This window comes from Mandrillus leucophaeus, unplaced genomic scaffold (assembly GCF_000951045.1).
Source record: "Mandrillus leucophaeus isolate KB7577 unplaced genomic scaffold, Mleu.le_1.0 Scaffold775, whole genome shotgun sequence".
In the NCBI taxonomy this organism is placed as follows: Eukaryota; Metazoa; Chordata; class Mammalia; order Primates; family Cercopithecidae; genus Mandrillus; species Mandrillus leucophaeus.
Genome location: NW_012108419.1, coordinates 40098 through 61909, shown reverse-complemented (window position 1 = coordinate 61909; position 21812 = coordinate 40098). Strand labels below are relative to the sequence as shown.

At 39.1% G+C, this 21812-nt stretch overlaps 2 protein-coding genes across 3 annotated transcripts in view; both read left to right on the top strand.

Moving 5' to 3' along the window:
• The window catches only part of SPICE1 (spindle and centriole associated protein 1), a 70614-nt gene extending 62671 nt beyond the window's left edge, over positions 1-7943 (top strand). The window contains exons 15-18 of one of the 2 annotated variants that reach the window (XM_011966797.1): positions 166-346; positions 2507-2609; positions 3969-4056; positions 5281-7943. In XM_011966797.1, the coding sequence (XP_011822187.1) occupies positions 166-346; positions 2507-2609; positions 3969-4056; positions 5281-5334 (426 nt within the window). In that variant the 3' untranslated portion in view covers positions 5335-7943. The remainder of the gene's footprint in view (positions 1-165; positions 347-2506; positions 2610-3968; positions 4057-5280) is intronic. The other variant, XM_011966798.1, reaches the window with a different exon arrangement.
• A 1229-nt stretch (positions 7944-9172) lies between these two features.
• The window catches only part of CFAP44 (cilia and flagella associated protein 44), a gene marked incomplete at its 3' end in the record, with an annotated part of 44746 nt that continues 32106 nt past the window's right edge, over positions 9173-21812 (top strand). The window contains exons 1-2 of the mRNA XM_011966826.1: positions 9173-9228; positions 16954-17058. Of these exons, the coding sequence (XP_011822216.1) occupies positions 16959-17058 (100 nt within the window). The remainder of the gene's footprint in view (positions 9229-16953; positions 17059-21812) is intronic.

Sequence of the window (21812 nt, the reverse complement as noted above, 5' to 3'; positions counted from 1 at the left end):
AGTGAGCTGAAATCATGCCACTGCACTCCAGCCTGGGCGACAGAGCAAGACTCCATCTCAAAAAATAAAAATAAAAATAATAATAATAATAAAACAAAATAAATCGTGTGAGAGATTTTTCAGTATTCAATTTGTACTTTTTTTTTCTCTCTCTCTCTCTCAAAGACTTTTCCAATAGCACAGTCTCTAGCACCAGGTAGCATGGAGGAACGGATTGCAGAATTGAATCGACAAAGTATGGAGGCTCGTGGAAAACTACTGCAGTTGATAGAGCAGCAGAAACTTGTTGGTTTGAATCTTTCTCCACCAATGTTACCTGTTCAGTTACCTCTCAGAGCATGGACTGGTTGGTCACAAATTCATGATTTAAAAACTAGAAATATGAAGGTTTTCACTTTTCTTGGTTTTGCAAGTTTATATTGAATCAAAAGAAATATCAGAGCATATATTTTGGTGCCTTCAATTTTACACAGAAAGAAACAGCCCTAACTCACAGGATAAGTGACAGAAATGGGATTAGAAGGCAGATCTCCTGATTCTTTCTATCCTATGATGCCTATAGTTAATCTTCGGTGTCTGAGTTCCTAAATTATCCTACATCTAAATGGGATTCATTATAGTGTACGGTTCACTTAGGTCATATGCTGCAACTAAGCATGAAATATCTGAATGTTAATTTAGAATTTCATCAGCAACAAATTACAACTTACTCTGTAAAACAGTTAAAGCATTTTCACTCATTAATTAAATTTTCTGTTACATTTAGGAATGTGAAAAGCTAGAGGGGATTCTGAATAATAAAATAGTAACTGAAAAAATTGTCATAGTATTCACATTCAAAAAGATACTGATGAAACGAAGTATATATCAAGTTGTTTTTATCAGAAATTGCATTATTAAGGCCTTCAAGGGACAGAGCTACATGAAGAGTACAGAGAGATTGATTTTGGTCCAGTAAAAGAGAAGGCTGTAATTGTCAGGAATAGAAAAAGCTCCGTGTACTAGTAATTGATGTGTTCTCTGAGATGTTCAAACATTGGTGTTTGAGGGGGACTCAAATATGTCTTATTTCTGGTTGAAGTAGGTTACCTTTAAGGTATCTTCCAATAAGAGTTTTCCCCTCAGAAATTATTTCCTTTTTGAAATACAGACCCAGAAAGCAGACTCTTTTGGAAATTGCTGGAAAAAGATAGTAATGCATTTCCCGTTGGCCCTCTCTCTTTGTTTATTCTAGGCTTCCTCAAATGACAGTTTTGTCTACTGTTCTTCATAGTTATGAAGCCTAAAGACAACTTCTGATTAGAATAAATAAATGAACTAACTATGTATGAACATGTACTATGTGCGTGCCATGTGTGGGCTTGAATACTCTAGCATTTGAGTAGGAGAGCAGGCAACAAACAAATCAATATTTGGGATAATATCAGTTAGTGCTAAGTGCAAGGAAGAAAAATAAAGCAGATCAGCCTTAAGAATAATTTTGTGTTTAAATATACATCTTCCATTTCAGTATTTCTGTATGGTTAAAATATGCTTTTATTTATGTTATATAATTTAGTCCTCAACACACCTTTAGAGTAGATAGGGCTAATATTATACCTATTTGACAAATAAGTAAACTGGGAGGCACAAAGAGGTTATGTGATTTATCAAGTTACAAAGCAAGTTGTGGATTTGCAACTGTGTTCTTTCCTGTCCAGTGATTTATTTCTAAAGTATTCTTTTTATAAGTAAAATTCTTATATTTATTTAAAAAAAAAAACAACCTCTGTGGACTATAATGATAAAAGTAAAAATAAACCATATGCCGTGAAAAACCTCTTTTGTTTTCTAGGTAACTGAGGAATGTTTTGTAAAATTAAATAGGGTTTTATTACCTCGTAAAGCTAGGAAGTCACACAAAGCGAGGAGCCTCTGTGAAACTGCCTATGATGAACATAAAGTCTTTCATTAGTAAATACTTAGTAAATATATGCTGATTGATAACCTACTTCTGAAATATGGAAAATATTCATAATTATACTTGCCATTGGCCATATGGAGCTCTTCAGCCAACTTTCCTCTCCTATTTCAATGTCTTCAGTAATAGTCATAATGTAATTGATTTAAAAGATTTAAAGTTTTGCTGAATGACTTCAGAAATTTTCTTTTTCCTTTTTTTGGGGAAAACTTTAGGTAAGCTCTCTTGGACAAAGATCTCAAGTTCTTTAGGACTAGCTCTTAATTTCTGTTTTTCACCTCCAGAGCTGACAGGATGCCACTTGTCCGAAGATTCTGACTCTCTATGAACTGGCATGCTACTGAATTAACACTAGTAACTAAAGTTTCTTATCTCACAGTTCAGTAAAAAAAAAAAAAAAAAAATCAAGTGTATCTTGGGCTAAGATTAAAAAATACGGAAAGAACCACTAAATTTGTAATGTGCAATTTTTAGTAAGATAGAAATCGAGTGAAATTTTTATTTCATTGAAAGGTAATGAAACTAATACTTATTTTTATATTTTAGAAGGAGCAAAGAGAACAATTGAGGTATCTATTCCAGGAGCAGAAGCCTCAGAAAGCTCAAAATGTAGTACTGTCTCTCCTGTCAGTGGGATAAATACAAGAAGGTAAGTTGCAGAGTGAATATTTACTTTAAAAAAAAAAAAAAGGAAAAAAGAATTTGGTATGTATTTTATTCTCTTTGTGAAAAAAGGAAGTGTACAATATCTGACTTAGGTTGAGACAGACTCATGCAAAGAGTAAAGTAATTGGAAAAGAAGATTTTGAGGGGAAAGGGAGTGAGGAATAAACTTTAAGTTGAAAGGCATGGGTTTGCTACTGAAAACAAAAATGAGATAACACATATGTAGAGTATTTATGGGTTACAAAATTAGGAGGTGATGTATGACAGGACAGCTGAATTGACCAACAGTATTTTCCTCCTTCACAGTAAATGAAACTGAAGCTCTCAGAGCTAATGGGGTGATTTGTCTAGATGGGTCATATGATTGGTAAATAGTGACACTAAGGACATACCTGGCCTTTCTCTCTCTACTCTGCATCCTTACTATTGTACTGTGCTGTTCCAGCTCTTGTTACTCTTCTACTACCTGGACCTTCTTCCCCATCCCTGCACGTTCATTATTGAAAACTTATCCATATAATATTGTAATGGCAGATACATGTCATTATACATTTGTGAAAACCCACAGAATGTATAACACAGAGAGTGAACCCTGATGTAAACTATGGACTTCAGTCAATTATAACATATAAATATTAGATCATCCATTGTAATAGATTTGTCATACTAATGCAAGATCTTAATAATAGGGGAAACTGTGTGTGTGTTGGAGGTGGGGGTTAAGGGGTATATGGGAACTCTGTACTTTCCACTCATCTTTCCAAAAACCTAAAACAGCTCTAAAAAGTAAATTGTATTTGTATTAGTCCGTTTTCATGTTGCTGATAAAAACATAACTGAGATTGGGAAGAAAAAGAGGTTTAATTGGACTTACAGTTTCACATGGCTGGAGAGGCTTCAAAATCATGGTGGGAGGCGAAGGACACTTCTAACATGGTGGCAGCAAGAGAAAATGAGGAAGAAGCAAAAGCAGAAACCCCTGATAAACCCATCAGATCTCATGAGACTTATTTACTATCATGAGAATAGCATGGGAAAGATCGGCCCCCATGATTCAGTTACCTCCCCATGAGTCCCTCCCACAACACGGGGGAATTCTGGGAGATACAATTCAAGTTGAGATTTTGGTGGGGACACAGCCAAAGCCTATCACTATTAATGAACAAATAAAGACTTACAGGTTGGTGAAAATAAGTTACAAATAATTTACCTCATTTGGACCTAAGTCAGCCATTTGTTTTCAAGCTCTTGTCAGTATTGAGAATTGTCAGTTGTTTGCATAGTCTTTTAAGGTTAATAATGATAGCTCACTATCTTACTCTGTTTTATTTTTCATAAATAGATCTTCCGGGGCTACTAGTAATTCTTGTTCTCCACTAAATGCCACCTCAGGAAGTGGGAGAGTCACACCTCTTAATCCAAGAGCAAAGGTACACATTAAAATGTAATTGTGAAATGTATATAGGGGTGAGGGTAGAAGGTGGCTGATTTAGTGATTTCCATTCTTAACTATCATTCCTGTTATCCTAAAGCTGATATGGTATTCTTAACAGAAAAGAGATACTAATTTACCTTCATCAGGAAAAACAAGCCATATACTTCTTCTGTTTTCTAGGGTAACTAAGGAATAAGGTAAAATTCAGTAGGATATTCAGCAGTCCTTAAAGGCTGGAAATTACTGGTTTCAGGTAGAGCTTCCCAAATATTATGGCAGGACACGCAGGTGTGCCTTGAATGGGTTGTAGATCTACTGAGCTCTTGGTTCCCCCAGTCCTTTGTCCCTGGGTGGGGTCTGGGACAGCCAGAGCAGTGGGTCCAGTCACTTTTCCTCTCACTTTATCCCTGTGTGCTATATCTGACTGTGCCATTGGTTAGATAGGTTATGGTCCCAGGGAAAAATAAATGTCTTAATGTGCTCTTCATGTATTTTGTTGTGCCATAGGTATGTATAGAAGCTAAATATTTCACAGTATATTCAAAATTTTTGCAGAAGCCTTTTTTTCTGTGGTGCTAGTACAGTAAAATATAGTTCCTTTGAGTGGTTATAGTAAATTGTGAGGATATCTTTAAAATTATAAGAATTAATTTTGTAGACTTGAGCCAACAACTATCTGACATTGGGAAAACCTTTGCATTTCTTATTACTGAGTTCAGTAATTAGATCAAAGAGTGGGTGCTTATAGCCCAAATTAAATGATGGGGAAAGATATTAAATGATAGGGGAATGATAGATACCCGAATTGTCCAATTCTGGGAGATTTGTTCTTTGCTACTTCTTATATTCTACAAAAGCTTTAAAGTAAGCTATTTTATATAAATTATTCTTAGTTCCTGGAATTTAGTAACATTTAATTTACTAAGAACAAATAACTGCCTTTTTATCATTTTAAAAATTTATGCCTATGATATCTATAAAACACTGGACTTAAAAAAATTATGACTCCTAAATCAGTAAGAGGATCTGTTGACCAAGTAATCAGTTATTTGATAGTATCTCTATTAGAGAACAAACATTGCCAATAGCAATTTAATTTCCAGTATCAATGGCACAGGATGACTTTGTTTTATGCACTTGGTCTAAATGATCTGTAAATCTTGAGTAGTCTCATGTTTCTGATTACCATCTAAATTTTCTCTGTGTCTTTGTTCAACAGATTGAGAAACAGAATGAAGAAGGCTGGTTTGCTCTTTCTACCCATGTATCATAAGTGAAGTCAAGTCTCACTGAGTTTGTTCTTAATAATTTATTACTCCCCTTTCCCTGCTCTGACTTTTAAGTTTTTATATCCTTCTTTCAGATAAAACCTACAAAGATCTTGTGAATTAGTACTAATGAAACAGAGAAATAAAGCAATTATTTTTTGATTTTCTCAAATAAGTTTTCAACAACCAACTGACCTACAGCTCCCTGTGAATGAAATTTTGACTGTAGAGAAGTTAAAGTTTTGTATTTTAATACTTTCTTAAATATTTTAAGGGTCTTTTAAAATACATTTTTACCTTTATCATCTTTATTCAGGGTTTTTTGAGGTTTAGTGTATCTTAGTTGATTCATTTTTTTTTTATTTTCCTGAAGAACTAATTTGCTTTGCATGTAACTTACAATAAAATTCCTCTGTGTGATTAGAGTCTGGCTTTCAGGAAAATGTAACACCCACTTTTCTTTCTTTTTTCTTGGGAAGTCATTGCTGTTCGTCACTTTTTCCATCAAGTGAAATATACAGCCTTAAAAAAATAGGCCTGGGAGTATTTGTTTATATTTGCTTAAGCAGGTAAGAGTGGTTGCATTTATTATAAAATCTTATGTAGTTTTTAAACTGTGAAAATGTCATCAATAATGGTAATGCAAATCAAATAAAAAATGATTCTAGAGCTCAAATACCTAAATGTGGTAACATTGATTTATTGGTATATTTAATGTTTCAAACAATTAAATAGAAAAAGTTGCAATCAATTTTCCTAGCCCTGAATTTAAGCAGATCTTGCAGGGTAGATTTCTCTTTTTTTTTTCCCTTTCCTTTCCTTTTTTGTTTTTTTTTGAGACAGAGTCTTGCTTTATTGCTTAGGCTGGAGTGGTGCAGTTGTGTAATCTGGTTCACTGCAACCTCAGTCTCCCAGGTTCAAGCAATCCTCTTGCCTCAGCCTCCTGAGTAGCTAGGATTATAGGTACACACCACCACGCCCAGCTAATTTGTGTATTTTCAGTAGAGACGGGGTTTCACCATGTTGGCCAGGCTGGTCTTGAACTCCTGACCTCAAATGATCCACCTGCCTTGGTTTCCCAAAGTGCTGGGATTACAGGTATGAGCCACTGCACCTGGCTTAGGATAGATTTTTCCAGGATACCTATCTGGTTCTGAGATGTTGATTTCTATTTTAAACTTGTTTTTTGAATGATCTCTGCTCCTTGTCTCTATGATAGGAATTCTCAACCTGAGTGAGCAATTCAAACTGAGATTACTTGTGTTTAGACTCATATATTTGGATAACATATGACTTCTCCCGTATGCCCCAGAAAGCTGCTAATAACTTGCTCAACCTGAAATTTACAGTTTTCCAAATTACAGGTTGGCAGAGATACTGGATTGATAACATCCACAGTTATGATATAATCATTCTTATGCTGTAAACAAAATGATTTTGGTTAGCAGAATTTGATAACTGTTAACTACCTACTAGGCACTATTGTGGCCACTTTATGTGCTTCATGACATCTTAGGAGGTAGGTACTATTATCCTCATTTTGCAGATGAGGAAACTGAGGTACAAGGAGGTATTTTCTCAAGGTCACATAACTAGGGAGTGGTGGCACTAGAATGGGAACATAGGCAGTCTTTCTCCAAAGCCTATGTTGTGCTGCCTCTTGATGGAGAGTAAACCTGTTTTATAGTGTGTGTAGTATGGAAGCAGCATAATAATAAGAATAGCTGTTGATTATTGAGCCATTACCATGGCAGACACTGTACTATAAGCTGCAATATCACCATTATCTCATTTGAATCTCGTAGTAGCCCTATGAATTAGAGGGATGTAAATGCTTCCTCCTCTCCCAGCACCTTTACAGATGAGGAAACTGAGCCCTAGAGGTGAAGAAAGTTGTCTAATGACAGAGTGCTTGTAAGAGGTAAAGCCAAGACTTGAAGCTCTTTCTTGCAGTTATTGGATTTCTCCTAATATACGGGAACTAATACAGTACAGTAGCTAAGGATGCAAGTACTGAAACCAGAAATCTTGCCTCAAATGCCATTTCTGCCACTTGAGCTGTGTACTTTGGACAGATTAATCTCATCTTTCCCATTTGAAAGTCAGACATAATGTCTTCCCTAGAGGCTGTAAGGATTAAGTGAGGCAAGTGTATGTAAATGGACTGAGCTCAGAGCTTGGCTCACAACACTCAGTAATGATCACTGCCCAATATTTTTTGTGTATAAATAAATAAATACACTATTCCCCCCATGTTTCCATTTTTTAAAACATTGTATAGTGAATTTATTGTATCTTTCTCAGATTAACAATTGCACACAATGCTTGAAATGTAGAGGTATTTCACCTGAAAAGGTATCTAGAGGTTGAAAGAAAACATGCTGGGCATATGATCTGAAAATATAACTAACATGCTATTTAAAAATAAGTTTACACTATGTTGTCTATCTTTTCTGGCACCTAGATATATCATTTAATAAGTAATAGCAAGGATAATCTATTTTTTTAAGCCTTGGAAAACCTTGATTAAAGAGGACATGTCAGTATTGCAAATAAATGCATGGTATTTGTGTAACATTGTGGAAACTAATAAACACAAATTGTACTATAGCAATTTTTTCTTGCCAATTTTATTGACAAATAATTTATATACAATAAACGACATCTATTTAAAGAGAACAGTTTATTGGCTTTTGGCAGTTGTATATACCCATGAAATTACCACCACAATTAAGACACAGCATTTCTATCATTTCTAAGATTCCTTGTGTCTCTTTCCAATGCATCTCACTAAGTCCTAGGCAACCACTTTGCCCAAGTCTCTAGACTATCTTGGATGTGGAATGACTTTGTGTATGTTTAACTTTTGAAGAAACCTCTCAAATAGTTTTCCAAAGTGGTTATGCCATTTTACATTCCCAACAGCAGTGTATGTGAGTTCCAGTTGCTCCGTATCCTGCATTTGGTGTTGGCAATCTTCGAAGTTTTACCCCTTCACGTGGATGTGGAGTTACGTGTATTGTGGTTTGTATTTCCCTTATGACTACTGTTAAGCATCTTTCCATGTGTTTACTGGCCATACATATATCTGATTTGGTGAAGCATTCAAATCCTTTGCCCATTTAAGAAATTAGGTGGGTTTTTCTTATTGAATTATAAGAGTTCTTTATACATTCTGTATACAAACTCCTTTGGCATATACTGGAATGACCGTTTTAAAACAGTATTTGGTAAGTAATAACGTTAGGCTAGGTACTTTACAAAGCCGTATGACCACAGTACTACAGAGAGGTTGAACAAACTGCTAAACCTAGAAATCTGTCAAGGGAGGCCTATACTTTTGTGCCCAGAGCGCTGCGACCAAGAAACCCACAACATAAAACCTTATTTACTCTTAAAAGCCAACAGAGATGATATAGCTTTAAAAATAACAAAAATCCCACCATGTATCTTTGTTGTTGATGTTGCCGGCAAGCTGCCTACTATCTCCCAGGACCCCTCTTAAAATCGAAGTTAAAACCTCAGCATAGGAACGCCGCGATCGGGGCTCCGTTGGCCCATTTTAGAATATCGGGCAGGTATCTTCGACGGTATTCATGTCATTTAATTATCTACATGACGTCCTTTAGGGGATAATAAACTCGTCGGGCTTTTCTGTTTGGCTTAGAACCAGTGTCATGAAACGGAAAAGGCCCGACCAGAGGGCGGACAGGTACCCGGTTCCCAGCGTCACCGCTGCTCGACGTCCAGGAAAGCTGGACGCCGGCCGCGCATGCGCCCCACGGCCCGCCCTGGTTCCGCCTCCCTGGAAGAGGGGTGGCGTTGCCTTGGTAACTGGAGTAAACGGAGGCCTCCGGCAGAAGCTGTGAAGAGAGGAGCCGCGGCTGTCCGTACCTTCGGTGAGTTTGGACCTCAGCAGCTGGCAATTTCCATACCCTCCTCCTTAAATCTGTTTGTGGCTCAGAGGGCAGCGAACCCCACTTGGGCTTCTCTCAGGCTGGACCAGTGTTCCCCAGGCTGTGCTGAAACACAGCTTTCGTCGTCCCTGCGGTAGCTCAGCAAACTTTTTGAAGCCTTGAGTATTCTCAGGCTTGGAGCTAGACACTGTGTGCAAGGCTCCTACCTGCGAGACCCTTTCAGTCTGACCGGGCGGAAGCCAGCCAGGCAGCAGGAGCACGGCTTAGACCCGAAGTCAGAGCAGCAGCGAGTCTGCTGGGAAAGTGCTGCGGCTCCCCGCTCCAGCGAGGCACCCACCCTGCGCTCAGCTGGGTGCGACGCTTGGCACGCTGGGCCCTCTGCACTCCGGCTTCCTCATCTCCAGAAAGAAAGGTGATAATGTGACCTCATGGAGTTCTTGTTATTATTATTAAATAGGATAATACAAGTAAAGTGCTTAGCACATACATGGCACGTAGTAGGTGCACATAAATATTTGTTGTATAATAGGTAAAGACAGTCGCATACATGTGTGCTGCTCAGTGTGTCCAATCAATCATGAGTTGCTAAGGATGCGTGCTGATGAAAACCTTTGAGAGGAGAAGGGGCTAAGGAGGCTAGGGAGAGAGAGAGTGACTGTAGCTGGGCTGCAATAAGCTACAGACCCTCTGACAATGGACCTTTACGCCAGACCGACGAATCTGAGCTCTTATTTGATGGCAGCGATGAGCCATTAGAGGTTTTAAGCAAGAGTGGCACATTAAAAGCTGTGTTTTAGAAATACAAGCGATAGTGTAGAAAATGGATTATAGAATGGAAGACGAAGCATGACGGTACAGTAATGATAGCGGTGAGACACAATGAGAACTGGAACTACAGAGGGACAGCAGGGACAGTAGGAATGAAGGGAGGGGAGGAATTCAAAAGGCTTAATCACTGGACAGTTAGTAACAGGACTTGGAAATCATTTACATGAATTGGGTGAGAGGAACGGATTCAGAGTAAATGCGCTGCTTTCTCATCTGTAAAATAATGACAATAATAATAATGGATAGCAAGACTTTGTCTCAAAAATAATAATAATAGGCTGTGCGCCGTGGCTCACGTCTGTAATCCCAGCACTTTGGGAGGCGGAGGTGGGTAGATCACCTGAGGTCACGAGTTTGAGACCAGTCTGGCCAACATAAGGAAACCCGTCTACTAAAAATACAAAAATTAGCCGGGCGATGTGGTGTGCGCCTGTAATCCTAGCTACTCGGGAGGCTGAGGCATGAGAATCGCTTGAACCCGGGAGGTGGAGGTTGCAGTCAGCTGAGATCACTCCACTACACTCCAGCCTGGGTGACAGAGTGAGACTCCATGTCAATAAATAAATAAATAAATAAAATAATAATGGTACCTACCTCATAGGGTCGTTTTGAGAATTATACAATAATATGTGTAGAATTTCTTAGAACTGTGCTTGACACATAGTAAACAGTAAAAAAGACAAACTATTACTTTTTTTCTCCACAGCTGTATTTCACATTGCAAAGTAAAAACTGAGAGCCTGTTTTATACATCAGTCACTGTGAACTTTAAATAACCACCTCTGGCACACTGCTGGGATTGAGTGAGCTTGTGAGCGTGAGGACCAGAACCTGGACTCTGGTGAATGAATCAGAGTAATGTCACCTTAGAGAGCACTCTGTCTGGCGTCCAGCCAACCTTCTAGCAACACACTCCTCTGCATCAATGTGTACTATTATTTTCCCTTTTTCTTTATACTTCCTTAGGGTTGACCCTGTCAACCTAAATAACATACAGAGAGAGGCTTTCTAAAAGATGATAATGTTTATTCAGGAGTAAGGTATTGCAATGGGATATGTGTGCCATGGTAAACTATATGTGTATTCAGGGACGTAAAGGAAAACAAAGGTTTTTAAAGGAAAAATGAAAAAGATTACATAATTATTTTGAGATAGTTATCACTGGCTACAAAGGTCAACAATAAGCGTGATGCTAGTCTGAGGTTGGACAGGTAATTGTTGAACAGATGTCCTTGTAGAAGTATTTTTTTTTTTATGTGTAAGGTTGTGATGGCTTTGTGCAAGGCTGTGGTCTTTGCAGTCTTTTGGGATAGTTATCCAGCATAAAAGTGTGAGAACCCATTCTTCATAGCCTTCCCCAGTTCTATTTGTCAGGGTTCTTTCTTAACACTGGTGACTCCATTCTAATTCTGACAACTTTCACAACTCAAAACTGTACAGTCTATCTAAAGAGTTAGTTAAAAGAATTGGCCGTAGGCTGGACCAATAAGCCTGGATCTAATGAAAGGGAATTTATGCCAGTCCTGAAAATAGACTCACAAACCTAGCTAGTTTACTGATAGAAGGTAGAACATGGTCTAGAACCCAAACTTAGACTGCCTTAAAGGAATACAATGAATGTCCCCAGTAGGTGAATTGGTAGTTCCTCTCTTGTGGAGAGTGTCCAGATCCTATGAAGAACATATAAAATTAGGAGGGACATATGATGCATTGGGAATTAACTTCTTGAGCTATCAGGGTAGTAAAGTTGGAACATGTCATTGAGGAATAATTGAAATAATTGGGATACTTTCTCTGGGAAAAGAGAAGATCTGGAGAGAAATGAGAGCCAACTACAATTATTTGAATGGTTGAAGTACACAGAAAAACTTGTTCTGTGTGTTCTCAGAGGAAAAAACAAGGGTCAAATGGATCCAAGTTGCAGGGAGGCAGATTTCAGCTTAATATAAAATGTGCCAAGAACTAGAGCTGAGCATTAACAGAATGTTCTCACCCTCTTACCCGAAATATTTAAATTGAAGCTGACTATCTTGTTCTTTCATTTATTCAGAAATATATTAATAAATTCATTCCTGCAACCATTTTACATATTGACTGCCATGTATCATTGTTAGAGCTTTCCTGTGTTGACTCAGAACAATCTTATCCAGTAGGTGCTGCATTTTAAAGATGGAAATACTGAAGCACACAGCAATTAAATACTGGGTTAGCACCTCACAGCCAGGAAGAGGATGAGCCAAGATTTAAACCTAGTCAGACTGACTCTGTAGCCAGTATTCTCAGCCCTGGTCAACACTGGTTTTCTGACAGTGCTGGGGTGGATGTTGAGGATGTGTGACCTGCATGGGGTAGCAAGTTAAACTAAAGTCCTCTTTCAACTCTGAAGATTCCATGATTTTATTTATTGAACCCTACCTGTGTCAAAGAGATTATCTAGGAGTATAGTAAAAACAACTGCCATTTCTGAGTGCGTAGTAGGTGTTTTATATAAACTCATGATTCCTAACCAGTTCTTATGCCTGATTGTGTGAAAGAATTATCTGGAGAGTGAGACCCTGTTAATAGTACATTTTTAAGCTTTCCAAGTGATTCTAAAGTGCAGTCAAAGTTGAGAACTCTGTATATGAAAAATCTCGTTTAACTCTACCAAATAACCCTATCACCCCCATTTTACATATTAAAGAATCAAGAGGTTAAGGAACTTGTTTCTTGGGCAAGCAGGGATGTGAACCCAAGTCTCTCTGGCTCCAAAGCCTCCACAGGTTACAATGTAGCTTCCCAATCCCTTTGTTATTAAACCAAAACAAAAAACCTCCCCGAAACAAAAGTACCTTATTCTACCCTACCAGTTATACTGATAATCTCCAGGAGAACAGGAGTCTCTCCCACCTGACCCGCTCCACTGCTTTTTACAGGTTCTTCAATTACCTTTTATGACCCAGGAAAGCTAGGAATAGATCCTAGTATTCATTGTCCGGTATTGCTACATCAGAACACTGGGCAAATTCCTTGGGTTCCAGTATTTTCTTCCACATTGTACACAACCTGACATTAACTGGGTTTGTGATGTGAAAGTTTATTACATGGTAATATTAGCCATTTGAGGAATATATTGTTTAAGATAGCACAGAATAAAGTGTGGTGCTTTTGTCTTGACACCAACTTACCGTTTGTTGTAGTCCAACTCTTTTGTTTTCAGAGTGCTTTAGTTACCATAATTGTTTTTTACCCACCTTATGATTATGTTATGAATAAATTATGGGCTCTTTTTATTAGAATCTATATCCAGTTAACATTGTTATAGTGTTAAAAATAAATGTATTCAGAAAAAAGAAGACTGAAAAGTAGAAAGTTATCTCACTAAGTCATGAGGCTTATGATAGCAGGAAAGAAAATCATGAGATTCAAATCACTAGGAGGAACTCGACCCATTATTCCTGGCTTTAAAGGGTACTATAAGTCAAGGAATGCGAGTGGCCTCTGGAACTTAGAAGGACTCTTGGGCAACAGCCAGCAAGAAAGCAGGGATCACTGTTCCACAGCCACATGGGGCTGAATTCTGCCAGCAGCTTGAATGAGCCCGGAAGTAGATTCTTCCTCAGAGCCTCTGAAAGCGAAGGCAGCCAACACCTTAACAACCTCTTGAAACTCTAAGCAGAGAGCTAAGTGAGTCACACTTGGCCTGGACTTTTGACCCACAAAGCGGTGAAATAATAAGTGGATGTTATTTAAGCTGCTAAATGTCTGATAATTTATATGGCAGCAAGGGAAAACTAAAACAGTACCTACTTACAGAATAAAGTGCTATTGAAACTCACAGACCAAAAATTTTCATTTAGTTATCAATTGATTAGCAGCAGTAGAATATCAGTTCAATTTTGTTGGAAAACCCAGGGAACTGCCTTGCCTTCACTTATTTGAGACCTGTGTCATGGGAACTTAGGGAGTACTTTAGTTTCTTATCAATACTTTAAATGTTGATTTTTATCAAATAAATCATTAGTGATCAGTCACTTCAGTCACGACTATCAAACCATCCTTGTTTTGGTCAACCTCTGATGGATCTGAATCAGTGATTTAGAAGATAAGTTTATTCTGAAACTATTTTGAAAGAGAATTGTTAATTTCTTCATCTTGAATTATACATTGAGGTCAGGGACTGTATATTGCTCACCTTTGTATCCTCTGCAATGCCTAGCATAATAATATGCTCAATAGTTTTAAGAATTAAATTGACTTAAATTATGAAAGTGAGGGAGGAAATAGAATTTAGGTGTGTGTGTATCTATCTAAACAATTTTACCCACAGTATATGGTCATTTATAACCAAGCTCTGTAATAATTGAATTGGCTGCATAATTCTTTTTTTTTTTTAAAAAAACCAGTTACTCACTATAGAGTAATGTAGAAAGTAAGCCTGTGTGTCCAAAACTGGAAGGAATAGAAAATGTACTGAATGACAGAATGTGAATTTTAAAAGATTTTGCTACTTAAAGGATTTTATGGTTTGATTCCTAACCCCACCCCCTCCATAAACCCCAAAAGGTATATATTCTACAGTTAGGTGGAAGGAAAGAGGAAGGAAGGGAAGGAGAAAAGGAAGAAAGGATGGAGAGAGAGAGGAAGGAAGATTCACAACTAAAAAAGAAAGGAAAGGAAAATGCACACACACACGTACATACAGTTTTTAAAAAGTAAAACATTATTTTTGTAACCCAGAAGAATGCCTCCAAAGTACAAAATACAAAATTTAATAACATGAGTATCATGTTAGACCATATCTTTTTTTTATTTTTTATTTTTTTATTTTAGAAGCAGAGTCGTGCTCTGTCACTCAGGCTGGAGAATAGTGGTGCGATCCTAGCTCACTGCAGCCTCAAACTCCTGGGCTCAAGTGATCCTCCTGCCTCAGCCTCCTGAGTAGCTGGGACTGCAGGCATACCTCACTATGCCTGGCCATTTTATTTTATTTTTTTAGAGACAGTTTGGCTGTGTCCCCACCCAAATCCCATCATAATTACAGTTCCCATAATCCCCATGTGTCATGGGAGGGACCCGGTGGGAGATAACTGAATCATGGGGGCAGTTACCTCATCCTGTTCCTGTGATAGGGAGTTCTCACAAAATCTGATGGTTTTATAAGGGGTTTTCTTCCCCTTTGCTCTGTACTTCTCCTTGCTGCTGCCATGTGAAGAAAAGAGGTGTTTGCTTCCCCTTCTGCTGTAATTGTAAGTGTCCTGAGGCCTCCTTAGCCATGCTGAACTGTGAGTCAATTACACCTCTTTCCTTTATAAATTACCTGTTCTCAGGTATGCCTTTATTAGCAGTGTGAGAACAAATTAATACAGACAGGGTCTTGCTATGTTTCTCATGTTGGTCTCAAACTCCTGGTTTCAAGCAGTCCTCCTGCCTCAGCCTGTCAAACTCCCAGGATTACAGGCATGAGCCACTGAGCCCGGTCTGTATCTTTCTTGATGATAGTTTATAATAGAAATGTTTAGACAATGTACTGTTGTCCCCCATATCAAAAGAAGGCATCATTATGATATCACTGCAGGAAAACATAGAATGAACCCTAGTGCCCATCTGAAGGGAGACAGTCATCATACTACACTCTCCTTTGTCCTTTGATCATGTAGTGTACCACATCTGCTTTAGGCATGCCAGTCTATCTTCAGAGACCAGGAAGATATAACAGTGTGGCAGTTTAAATAACCCTCATAGCAGGCTTGTAAAAAGTTTTGTCTTCATTCCCATTACAGTTGGAGAATTCATGTAAAGTTTAGTTAGCTAGTTATATGTCAGCACTGGGATTCAGACCCTAATCTAACTATAAATCTGATCCAAATAGAACTGGTGTTCCATTCTGCTTGCCAGGCATATCATAGAAGAATGTTGAGGAAACATGGAGTGTTTAGTATAGAGAAGTGAAGACTTATAAGGAAGGTGTTTTCAAATATATGAAAAGCTGCAATATAGACAGAGGGCAGAGAAAACCTGTTGTGTCACTCCCCTTTTTAAAACCCTTTAATGGTTTTCAGTTGTCAAGGAAATAAGGTATAAACTTCTTAGCAAAGCTTAGAGACAACTTTATGATATGGTACCCACCTCCTCTTCAGTATCCATTTTACTCTCCCACTCTAGCCAATAGACTGCTTGCAGCCCTTTAAAGATGCAGCCCTCTTTGATGTGCCTAACATATCTTTCACATTCTATGCCTGGCCAACTCCTGACCGTCATCCATGTCTCAAACACCTCTTCTCTAACCCCCCATCATGTTTTAGGATTCTTGCTATACATGCCCACAGTACATTCTATTTTCCTTTTAGTAGCACTCATTATTTTAATTGCTTGTTTAATATCTATCTTTCTAAACGAGCTCCAGAAAGTTAGGGCCCATATTTCTCTTCTCCAGTTTTGTAATTTAGCACCCAACATAAGACTTGATACGCTGCAGGTATGCTCGAAAAATATTTTAAAAACTGAAGTTGATTAGTAACTCCAAGAGAATTTGAAAATAGAGAAAGAGGGAGGGATGGACCAAAAGTAGGATGGCAGGTTAATTTTAGTGGTGAAGCATTTGGGGAAAAGATGAACTTTGGTAGTATGTTTCACTGTGGACCTCTGGAAAACCAAAGTGCACCACAATGACAGTTCACCCAGAGAAAGAGAATCTGTGATTTGAATTAGCGTCTTGCAGAGGTCAGAGGTCTCTGATGGTAGTTGCACACTCCTGCTGGTGGGTCATCCTGGATCCTGTGCAAACAAAGGATTATTGACACACATGGTGTTTGGTGCTTATGAAACTTGTTAGGGGGAAATCTGTTAGTTTCTATTTTACAGCATTATCCATATCTCATCCCAATTTTGTACTTACAGAGGAAATGAAGGAACCAGATGATCAGGATACTGATGAGGAGAAATCAGTTACATCAAAGAGTGATGGGAAGAAGTCTTTGAGGTCTTCTAAATCGGAATCAAGATGTAAGTAAAGATAATATGTATACTTTTAAAAGTATTAAATTTAGGTAAACATTTAAATAATCAATTTTTATAGTAGAATAGAAAGAGCAGGATGTTATAAAATAGATCTCTTTTTTTTTTTTTGAGACGGAGTTTCATTGTTGTTGCCCAGGCTGGAGTGCAATGGAACGATCTTGGCTTACTGTAACCTCCGCCTCCTGGGTTCAAGTGATTCTCCTGCCTCAGCCTCCTGAGTAGCTAGGATTATAGGCGCCTGCCACCACACCCGACTAATTTTTATATTTTTAGTAGTGATGGGGTTTCGTCATATTGGTCAGGCTGGTCTCAAACTCCTGACCTCAGGTGATCCCCTCCCAAAGTGTTGGGATTACAGGCGTAAGCTACCGTGCTAGGCCAAAACAGATCTCTTATACTCCCTGTTCCCAGAAAGCTGTAGGAAGGTGGGATCCGTAAAAATCATGGAGTTAGCAAAGAAAAAAGACTACTTATGGTACAGGAAATAGGAGATTCAAAATAGAAATAAGGCAAAGGTAATACCTAGGATGACACCTGGGCAGCCATGCAGAGAACAATTATACTGAAGCAAGGAAAGGAGAATTTTCACCTCCCAGAAAGTTAAAAATGTTAAATAATAGATTATCTGATAGATGCATGTAGAAAATTGAATTGAGTGGAATTTATAGAACTATGGCAAGATATGGGAAGATTTATCAGGAGATTCCAGAAAGTTAAAAAGTGAAAAAAAGTGAGGTATTAGCTTTAGAAAAGTGAGTTGTTCAAGAAGGGAATAAAATAATACATTCTTAACTCGGGAATGAGTGTTATTAAGGCAGTATACTAAAAACAGTAAGCATAGACTTCACTATGTTTTGTTGCACTTTAATTATATTGCAAGGGCGGAGAGATAGCAAGTGGTGGTAGAGATTTAACATTCTTCATCTTCCCATAATAAACACTGTCTAAAAGTGGCTAGAGAGAGCAGTATATCCATATTATTTAGATATATGGAGGTAAATATCAGAAGAAAAAAGATTAAAAGCTAAAAGTGGGCCGGGCGTGGTGGTGGGCGCCTATAGTCCCAGCTACTCTGGAGGCTGAGACAGGAGAATGGCGTGAACCCAGGAGGCGGAGCTTGCAGTGCGCCGAGATCGCGCCCCTGCATTCCAGCCTGGGCGACAGAGCGAGACTCTATCTCAAAAAAAAAAAAAAAAAAAAAAAAAAAGCTAAAAGCGATTCTTCTGGAGAGAGAAGGCTGTTAAGCAAAGAAAAGTCGAGTATTTTAAAAGACAAGTCTTTTAGCATTACTTGACTTTTTAAGTTATGGGCATATATTTTAACAAAAATAAAAATTTTCTAAAAGTCAAAAAAATGGGCAAAATATAAATAGTGCATATCTGGGTTTATAGAACAGAAATGGTTTACTTGTTCAACTCCTTTACAAAAGCTCAAAGTTCCTTAAAAGCAGTCTGTGTTTTACCTGTTTATCACAGCTCCTGGCACACAGGTTGATAATAACCTATACACACGTCTCGTCTAGAGTTCTCCTGTGAGAGCTACTAAGTCTTATATGGACTTTTCTGATACAATGTAGCGGAAAGAGACCTGGACTTTGGTTTTGAGTCCTGTATCTACCATTTAGAGATGCTTGACCTTGGAAAAATTACCACATCTTTTTGAGCTTCAGTTTTCTCACCCATTAAAACAATTATGTGTCACTTGGGAATTAAATTGGGTAACATGTGGAAGGACTTCATAGACTGCAATGGAAGAAAAAAGAAATTTTATAAGTAGGATTTTTTGAAAGATGGCTGGCTCTTTCTGACTCTCACACTGTTAGGTATCTTAGTGCAATCTTCACTTTTTAAGGTTCTAATTCTAAATATGATTTTAGAAATTTAATTTTGACTATTCACCTAGATAAGATCAGGTCCTGGGAAAATCAATACACATGCAAAGTCTGCATTAAATTCTTTTAATCTATCGCAGACATGTCTTGTAAATCCAGTTTCTCCACAATATATTTTATTTTAGTCATTTATCTTCTCTGGTTTGGACTCTTGCAACATGGATTTCTACCTCAGTCTTCCTGTCCAGATCTCCCTCCACACCACCACTAGAGTTCTTTCCAAAAAGTATGATTATATCACTTACCTCAGAAACTTTAGTTTGTTCCCCCCTTGTTTTTCCTTTTTCTGTACTCCCCACATTTCTGACACAGGATTGTCTGTTTGTTGGTTTCCAGTCCTTGGCAGTGTTTTCCTGGATGCTACTCTCAACTTTCCCGTGATGAATTTAACAATAATGACCCTTTGTCTAGCACTGCCTTCAGGACCTCCCTTCCTTATGTCAGACTCTCTTAGGGGCAGAGCTTTTCAAGTGTGACCTGGCCCAGTGCTCAGCTCATTAATTAGTTCACATATCATAGGTCTTAGAATCCCAAATGATAATGTGAAATAATTTTCTGGCATTCTGAACATCCTGTACCTTGTTGCTGCGTGAAGAGGTCTCTCTCTCCTGGTTCAGCCTCATACCGTGTCCATAATTGGTGGGTTCTTGGTCTGGCTGACTTGAAGAATGAAGCCGTGGACCCTTGCGGTGAGTGTTACAGTTCTGAAAGATGGTGTGTCAGGAGTTTGTTCCTTCAGATGTTCAGATGTGTCCAGAGTTTCTTCTTTCTGGTGGGTTCGTGGTCTCGCTGACTTCAGGAGTGAAGCTGCAGACTTTTGTGGTGAGTGTTACAGCCCTTAAAGGCAGCGCATATGGAGTTGTTCATTCCTCCTGGTGGGTTCGTGGTCTTGCTGGCTTCAGGAGTGAAGCTGCAGAACTTCGCGGTGATTGTCACAGCTCATAAAGGTGATTGTCACAGCTCATAAAGGCAGCGCCGACACAAAGAGTGAGCAGCAGCAAGATTTATTGCAAAGAGCAAAAGAACACAGCTTCCACAGCCTGGAAGGGGACCCCAGGGGCTTGCCACTGCTGGCTGGACAGCCTGCTTTTATTCTCTTATCTGACCCCACCCACATCCTGCTGATTGGTCCATTTTACAGAGAGCTGATTGGTCCGTTTTGACAGGTTGCTGATTGGTGTGTGCTCATTGGTGCATTTACAATCTTTTAGCTAGACACAAAAGTTCTCCAAATTGCCACTAGATTAGGAGACACAGGGCACTGATTGGTGCGTTTGCATACCTTTAGCTAGACACAGAGTGCCGATTGGTGCATTTACAATTTTCTAGCTAGACTCAGTGCTGATTGGTGCATTTATAATCCTCTAGGTAGACATAAAATTTCTCCAAGTCCCCACCAGACTCAGGAGCCCAGCTGACTTCGCCTAGTGGATCCCGCCCCTGGCGGAGGCGGAGCTGCCCGCCAATCCCACGCTGCGCCTGCACTACTCAGCCCTCGGGCAGTCTATGGGACCAGGCGCTGCAGAGCAGGGGGCAGCGCCCCCAGGGGAGGTTTAGGCCCTGTGGGAGACCTCTGTGGGAGGGGCTCGGGCATGGTGGGCTGCCGGTCCTGAGCCCTGCCCCGCCCCGCCGGGAGGTGGCTGAGGCCCAGCGAGAATTTGAGGGAGCCTGGCATGTGCGGGCCGGCAGTGCCGAGGGACCCGGCGCACCCTTTGCAGCTGCTGGCCCAGGTGCTAAGCCCCTCACTGCCTGGGGCTGGGGGCGCCAGCCGGCCCCGCTGAGTGCAGGGCCCACCAAGCCAATGTCCACCTGGAACTCGCGCTGGCCCACGAGTGCAGCGCAAGCAGCCCCGGTTCCTGCCCGCACCTCCCCCTCCACACTTCCCTGCAAGCAGAGGGAGCCGGCTCTTGCCTCGGCCAGCCCAGAGAGGGGCTCTCACAGTGCAGCGGTGGGCTGAAGGGCTCCTCAAGCGAGGCCAGAGTGGACTCTGAGGCCGAGGAGGCTCCACGAGCCAGCGAGTGCTGCTGGCACATTGTCACCTCTCAATACCTGATGGCTGCATTCCCCACACCTGTGGATACCTTGCTTTGCTCTCAGGCTTGCTAAAACATCAGGACAAGTTTTTGCTCTTTGGGACTCTCAAGAGAATGAATAAAAGTCCTTGTATCACATCCAAGCAGAGAAGTTGGATAGACTTTTTTCCATACTTAACAAGAAGTTTCTGCTATCTCTGAGTTCTAGTAAGAAATTTAGGCTGAGTGTACCAGCTAAACCATCCATCATTTCTCACAATGGTGAAGGATTGTTAGTTACTAAGGCATTGATTTCTGATTCTTATCAAAGGATTAAATTATTGCAGAGCTTATTTAATAGTTTTGGGAAGTGTTTTGTTCTTTTCTATTTTCAAAAATATATTGTGTAGAATTGGTATTATTTCTTCCTTAAATGCTTGGTAGAATTTACCAGTAAAACTGTCTGGACCTGGAATTTTCTTGATGAGTGGGTAAATTTAAGCCATTAATTCAATTTTTTAAAATAGAGGGCCCTCTATTTCTTCTTTACTAAGTTTTACAAGTTTGTATCTTTCATGGAATTTGCTCACTTCTCTTCTAAATTGTCAAATTTGTTGACATAACTTTGTAGGATCTGTTTTCATTCTTGATGTTGGAGATTTATGTTGTTTCCCTTTTATTTCTTCATTGGGCTAGCTAGGAACTTATCAATATTGTTGATCTTTTCAAAGACTAAGATTTTGGCTTTGCTCATTTACTTTGTTTTTTTTTTTCTTCATTTATTTTTCTAACTATTTATTTATTTATTTATTTATTTATTTATTTATTATTATTAT